The following is a 7,568-nucleotide window of genomic DNA, read 5'->3' on the forward strand; positions in this document are numbered from 1 at the left end:
TCACAGAGGCCTCCTGGCATTCTTGTCTGCCTTTCTTTTTCTCAGGATGCACTGTTTCTTGGCTTAAAGGACATGTTCCTTGAATACTGACTAGTTTTCTTGAGTCCCTTCTCCCTCGAGGGCTTTATCCTACATCACCCTGCCAAGCAGTTCCCTGAAGAATCCAGAAGCACAGGTACACGGAATTGAAGGGGTTGGAAGGAACCTCTAGAAGTCACTGAGTCCAGTCCCTCTGCAACAGAACTTGGTTTGTCTTTTATATCGCTGTCACCACTGCTGAAAGACACCACCCACAGTGCTCATATCTACTGTTTGGTCACAATAAACATTCATGAAATGTTGATAAATTTCAATGAGAACCTTTGTTTTCACGTGGAGAAATTCTGTGACACTCGCTGTGTCAAACACACTTCCATATTAGTTACCCTTTGTCAGATTGCCTCTGTGCTGCCATCTGTCACATAGCAACAATACGTAATAGAATACGGGCAGGACAGTTCAACTTCCATTGCCATACCATCAATACTCGTCTCTGATATCATGGATCAGCATAATAAAATGAGAGGCATTACTTTTGGAGCAGCCTTTAAATATGTGGGACTACCTGAAGAGAAGCAGAGTTTGGACTATCTGAAGAGGATTTGCTTTCTGTTTGGAGATGATTTTATGATGAATGAAAGACCAGCATAAGAATACAAAAGTTAGATCCAGAAAATTCAAACAAGAAACAGTTTCTCAGGTGTGCGTCACAAAGTTCACGCAAACAATTCAGATGTTGTAGACACTAACATTCTCAAAGGAAAGTGCAAGTTATCTGCATTCTAGTGACCAGGATCTTATGTAACTATAGAGTCCTCTAAATAATTCATTAAAAACTTTGTATAAAACTACAGTCATAAAAGGTAACCTCTGAAAAGAAACTGAATTGCATTTGATACTTTCTCATTAAATACTGAACAATCTTTTTCTCTGTAAAGCTTTTGAAGCTTTTGATATTGTCCCACATCACATTCCTATCTCAAAATTGGAAAGATACACTTTTGGAGACTGCACTATTCAATGGATAAAGAATTGTTTGATGGTCCCAGACTGTGGTCAACAGCTGTATGTCCAGATGGAGACGACTGAGGAATGGTATCCCCCCAGGGGTCCATCTTGGGAACAGTGGTCTTCAACATCATTATCAATGAAATTAACAGTAGGATCAAGTGTATTCTCATCAAGTTTGCTACTGAAACGAAGCTCAGTACTAAAGCTAACGCAATCATCCAAAGGGTGATTGTGAACAAGCTTCGAAAGCGGGCACATGCAAATCAAAAGAGATTCTACAAGACCAAGTGCAAGATTCTATGATACCATGATTCTATGAGAGCAATCCTATAGAAAAGATCTTGAGGGTTCTGGTGGTGGATTAAACTCAATACTTCAAGAAACAATAGCTAAAAAGAACACACTATTTCAAGTCTGCAGGCTGACTCTTACATTCGCAATGTTAAAAGGTTCAAGATCTATTTTGTTATAGAACTCCTTTACTAACCCAAGCTGCAAATTTCCTAGTTTAGAAGCTGTGAAAGATTCTTCAAAAAGCCACAAATATAAATATTAGTAATTACTAGCAATTACTTAAAAGTATGTGCTAACTAACTATAACAACTGGAATGGATAATTATTATTAAGTCAAATAAGTTTACACTTAAATATTTACGTCCTCTAACTCCATATAGACTTCTCTTCCACCTGTTCACTACCCAGGTATTTTATCCTGTTTCATGATGCTGCTCATGAGTATATAATTCAGAATTTTCCTGGTAGAACAATAAACATGCACAAAATTATACACCTTGAGAAGCCAACAGAGGAAATCCATGGGGAACTATGGTAACTGAAATATTCTTTATAATAAGCACATTTGAATCACATAATTACACTTCCGCATCAGTTAATTTTGTCAGAGTAAGTTAGAAACATAATTCTGAAGCTTGGCAACAGAATACTGAATCTTGATTTCATATTGCAGCTCCTTTCCTGAAGAACAATAACTCCCTGTCTGGAACATAATCTTCGCACTTGGTTAAAAAGGTAGCTATGTTTCAGGCATGGATTTTTTCTTGTAGAATGTGATACCAGGTCACTTCAACAAAGTTTACTTGCGCTTCCAGTTATGCAAGTACTTCCATTCCTTTTGTAGGGTAATTACAACACAGTGAAAATCAACCAATACTTGTAGCAACAAATGAAAATGGCTAAGAGAGACTCAATTGTTGTTTGAAAGCAAAGAAAATTGATCAAATGATAAGTGATGAAATGCTACAAAGCTTTTCCTGTCATAACTTCAAAAAGAAAAAAAATGTTAATTACTCTAGGTCATTTATGTACTAACATGTTTAAAAAATAGACAAGAAAACATTTCTGTATGCAAAAGCACAATCACACTTTTAAGCTCGAACGGTCTATATATGCATTAGAGTATACACAATTCTCTTTCAAATATTTGCTAGTTACAACTGTGAAAGGCTTTTCACTATCCTCTGATTCTTCTTTTTCTTTTCTTTTTTTCGTACATCGATTTTCAGCAGCATTTCATAAATGTACTTCCCCTATTCCAGTATGAAAATATTTTTATTTCTACATTACCTTAAATGTATTACACAATACTTTCAATCAGCTTGCCCAACAAACACTGCAGAGGAAACAGTCTCTCTCTGCAATACTGTCAAAGCTGCTTCGGCCAACCTCAACAACCAACACATTATCTAGGCAAAATGTATGTGCTATACGAGATTTGAACATGCTGTTCTGAAGTTGAAACCTGTAGCAACACCTAAATAATGAGCTTAGAATTTCCTGGATACCACAGAGCATAACGTTTTCTGTACCACATCAAGAACTGCTGTTTTTTAATAACAATCATATCTAGATATAGCACTAGAAATTGAGACAAGGAAAGTAAGAGCTAAAAAAATTAGCCATTCCCATTCAGGAACGGTATGCAATGGAATAGCAGAGACACCCCTAGTGACTGGCCACTAGCCAGATGATGCCTCATTTACTACAACCTTTTGTGATCTGCCATTCAGCCAATTCATAATCCTATGTAACATCAACCTGCTCGACTTAGAGTTGAACAATATGTCCAGAAGGACGCCATGAAGAACAGTAACAAAGTCCTTATTAAAATCCAGAAATATTTCATCCACCTTTCTTACTGTAGAAAGATAACACATCATTAAGGCAAGAATTAATATTCATTATGCCTGACAATACATGTATTCTTTAAATCTTCCTAGGTACTGAAGTTAGACTAACAGGTCTGTTACTCTGTAAGATACAATTTCAAACACTAGCAAGATGAGCTGGAATTTCCCAAATAATCAAACATACATAACATGACTACCTAAAGGGGGAAGAGAAGGACAGCAGGCATACTGGAGGACAGATTTAACAGTCAACGTGTGAACTAGCTATGTCAATCTCAATAAATTATTTGATCAAATATAACCCTTCTCTCTATATTGTATGTTCTTTTGAAGGACAATTAAAGACCTGTGACCAGAGCACGGTTTCTTTTTTTCACAGACCAGTATTTGGAATTACTATCAGAACAAAAACTAAACCACAGATGAAACTATGTTGATTTATGGCACTGACAGAGATCAAAGCAATGAATTGAAAATGCAAAGCCAGCTCCATTCTAAATCCTCAAATCTGTGAAGAAGGACAATCAGCTCCTCTGCTTTTCCAGACCCATTTCTCAATTTTATATATCTACATTTTTAGGATGCTGTTATTATAGAAAAAAAAAAAAGTATATTAACTGTTGTGGAAGCAAAGCTGTCACATAAATAGCAAATAACATCTAAGTAGAGAAGTTTAATGTTGCATTCATTGGCTTTACAATGGTAGAGTTCAGCACTCTGTTTTTATAATGAAAAATAATCCAATGTAATTTGACAAAGCCCATAGTTTCAGCTCTGCAAGGACAGCACTGTCTATTTAGGAAACAGACAATACTCATTCAAAGGGTATCTTAAATGAATTCAATGTCAAGAGAAGCAGTAAATCAAAGCCACTACTGGAAAACAACCAAGAGACCAGAAATACATTCAGAATGCTAGCAGTCTTCAACTGTATTAAGTAGGATCTGCACTTAAATGAACAGACAACAAAAAAGTAAAGTAGCAAGAGAAATACTATGTTAGACTCTCCCTTTCATAGTTTCAGCAACACAGGAAGGCTATGATGCCTGAGTTATCATGCATGGCACTTCTAATTGTAATTCTTTTCCTTTTTCATGTTTGATTTGTATATTTCATTCAATTTCCCAGTGAATGCCTTTTCAAGTTATAGCATACATCTGCTCCTCCCTAAGAGAAAATCTGAAAGTTCTTCTCACTGGACCTCTATACTATAGCATTCAATCTTTCCTGTGTATATTTACCTCCAGTAAACACAGACAGATTTGGTCAGTGTTACATAAGCACTGGTTATCTGAAGTAGCACTAGAGAAAAAAAAGGGACTAAAACAGGATAAGATATATATGACAAGACATATCATATTTGTATGATTTGTTACAGTATCACAAACATGCACGCTTAAGAACAAAAATGCCCAAGCGTATACTTATGTCACTTTGAAAGCAATGTATTCAATTTATTGCATCAAGAGAAGTGAGAGCAGCAGGTCAAAGGAGGGATTCTGCCCCTCTGTTCTCATGAGACCCCACCTGGAGTACTGTGTCCAGCTGTGCTGGGCTGAAGGACAAGAGGTACACTGAGTCTATGAAGTGGATCCAAAGGACAGCCACAAAGATGATCAGACGGCTGAAGCACCTCCACCTGAGAGCTGCAGCTCTTCAGCCTGGGGAAGAAAAAGCTCCAAGAAAACCGTATAGCAGCCTTCCAGTACTTGAAGGAGGCTTACAGAAAAGCTGGGGAAGGGCACATAGCAAAAGGACTAAGGAGAGATGGTTTTAAACTTGAAGAGGGTACATCTAGACTAGATATTAGGAAGAAATTCTTCTCTGTGAGGGTGGTGAGACACTGGAACAGGTTGCCAGCAAGGTTGTGAATTCCCTCCTCCACACACCTCCAGAAGCATTCAAAGCCAGGCTGGGTGGGGCCTTGAGCAAACTGGTGTAGTGGAAGTGTTCCTGCCTGTAGCAGGGAGCTGGAACTAGATGACCTTAAAGGTACCTTCCAACCCAAACCATTCTGTGATTCTATGATTCGCAGGGAAATCACAACAGATATAAAGGGCACAACAACAGTATTTAATAGATATTAGATAATAGATATTTAATTATCCTCAGCTACAAAACACTACCTTTCAGCATAGTCACTACCACTACTTACCTATGTGTTTTCACTAACAATGAACAGGACTCTATATGATCTATATGCCACTCTCATAAAAACCGATACATGACTAGGTTTGCAGATGATACTCTCCCAAGTGTGGAGAGGTCTTGCAGAGAGATTTTGACAGAAAACTGGTCAATCGCCAATTGCATGATGTTTAACAAATCAAGTCTGCTAAATCAAACTAAATTCTGCACCTGGGGCAACCCTGCTTATATGTATGGATTGGAGGAAGTGAGCAAAGACCAGACTTGCAGAAAGGGATCTAGAGGTTCTGATTTATGTCAAGTTGAATCTGAGTCAGAATGTGCCCTGGCAGCCCAAAAGGCCAATTGTATCTTGGGATACATCAGGACCAGGACTGCCACCAGACAAGAGGAGGGACTGTCCACTCTGCTCTGCACTGTGTGGCCTCACTTCCAGCACTGGCTGTGGATTTGGGTATCACAATATTAAATGGAAATAAAACCATTACAGAACTTTCTATTGCAGAGCTTCTAAATGAGAGCTACAAAGACAGGGACAGGTCTGGAGGACAAGGTTTGTGCAGAGTAGCTGAAGTCCCTGTATTTTTCAGCTCAGAGCAGAGAAGGCTGAGAGGAGGCCTCATGGTGGCCTACAGCCCTTCACAGGGAGTGGAGGGACAGCACTGAGCACTGCTCTCTGGTGAGAGAGACAGGACCCAAGGGAACAATACGGAGCTGTATCAAGGGAGAGTTAGCCTGGGGATTAGGGAAAGGTTCTTCTACAGAAGGTTGTGAAGCGCTGAAACCTCCCCAGGGCTCTGGTTGTAGCCCCAAGCTGCGAAGTTCAAGGAGTTTTTGGTCAACATTCTCAGAAATTTTGGATAGTTCTTTGTGGAGGCATGAGTTGAAATCTATGATTGTTGTCGATTCCTTCCAATTCAGGATATTCTTTCATTCTGTGGCTCAATAGTACAGGAAGAAGGGTAAATTTGTTGGTTAGACACATGCCTCTGTTTCTCACTGCTTGTCTGTGAAGTGAAATTTCACAGCACAACAATCAGTAAAGAATGAATTTAATGAGAATTAAGTACATTTTTTATCACATAACATTATAATATGTAGTTGCATATGAATCTGTAAAGTGTATTTTATTTCATTTTTTCAAATGAAAATAGAGATACTGTCTCCCTCCTTTTGAAAAGCCTTGATAAAAACTTATGGAACACTAATCACACAGTCCAAGGTTTCCTATCACATCTCTATCCACCATATTTTAATAACTCCAGCATATTCTTGAAGTGTACTTGATGAAAATAAAAAATGTCAAAATACAGGTGATGGTCATTATCCTTTAAACAGCAACTAAGAACCTGAGAAACTGGAAATTTGCACGTACAAAATAATTGTCACGGAAGAAGTATTTATCAGAGCAAAGAATAAGTATTTTATATTTTGAGGATAAAATTCAATTTATAAGGGAACAGCCGTCTATCATATTTGACTTTTTTGACATATCTTACCAGAGAATAAAATACCTTCAGGTGCTGGAAAAGTAAACTGTGTAATCAGCATCTTTCCTTGGAGTTTCTATTACTGTACTGGGACTTTTATTATTAGCCAAACCTTCATACTATTTGAGTTTCTGAGGCTTCTGAAATAAGGCAATATAACACAGAACAGTTAAGGGCTGGAAGGGACCTCTGGTGGTAATCTGGTCCAGTCCTTGCTCAAGGAAGGACACCCAAAGCAGGTTAATTACCCAAAACTATATCAACGCAGCTTCTGAAGATCTCCAAGGAGGAGATCCCACAAACCTCTCTGGGCAACCTGTGCCAATGCTTCATCATCTGCACAGCACAGAAATGCTTCCTGACATTCAGAGGGAAACTTCTGTGCTCCAAATTGCACCCACTGTCTCCTGTCCTGGTGCTGGGCATCAGTGAGAGAAGCTTGGCTCCATCCTCTTTACACCCTCTCTTCAGGTATAGATGGTAAGACCATTCTGAGCCTCCACTTCTACAAGCTGAACAATCCCAATCGTTGACATTACCAGTGCTATTGTTAAGATTTTACCACAAAAAAAGTACGGTTCTAGCAGACCAGGAATCAAATGAAACTTAAACAATCCTGATTCCTCTCTTAGGACCAGTAAGATCATATTTAGACAACGTGTCTACAAAACAGCTATAACATGTAAATTGGCACAACCTAAGAATTTCCAGGAATATATAATCATGAATTGTA

At 38.4% G+C, this 7,568-nt stretch overlaps 1 protein-coding gene across 1 annotated transcript in view; it reads right to left on the reverse strand.

The window, feature by feature from the left end:
- The window catches only part of AUH (AU RNA binding methylglutaconyl-CoA hydratase), a 124,169-nt gene that overhangs the window by 53,528 nt on the left and 63,073 nt on the right, over nt 1–7,568 (reverse strand). The window contains exon 5 of the mRNA XM_031557419.1: nt 1,995–2,025. Coding sequence (XP_031413279.1) covers nt 1,995–2,025 — 31 coding nt within the window. The remainder of the gene's footprint in view (nt 1–1,994; nt 2,026–7,568) is intronic.

This window comes from Meleagris gallopavo, chromosome Z (genome assembly GCF_000146605.3).
Source record: "Meleagris gallopavo isolate NT-WF06-2002-E0010 breed Aviagen turkey brand Nicholas breeding stock chromosome Z, Turkey_5.1, whole genome shotgun sequence".
NCBI classification, from domain to species: Eukaryota; Metazoa; Chordata; class Aves; order Galliformes; family Phasianidae; genus Meleagris; species Meleagris gallopavo.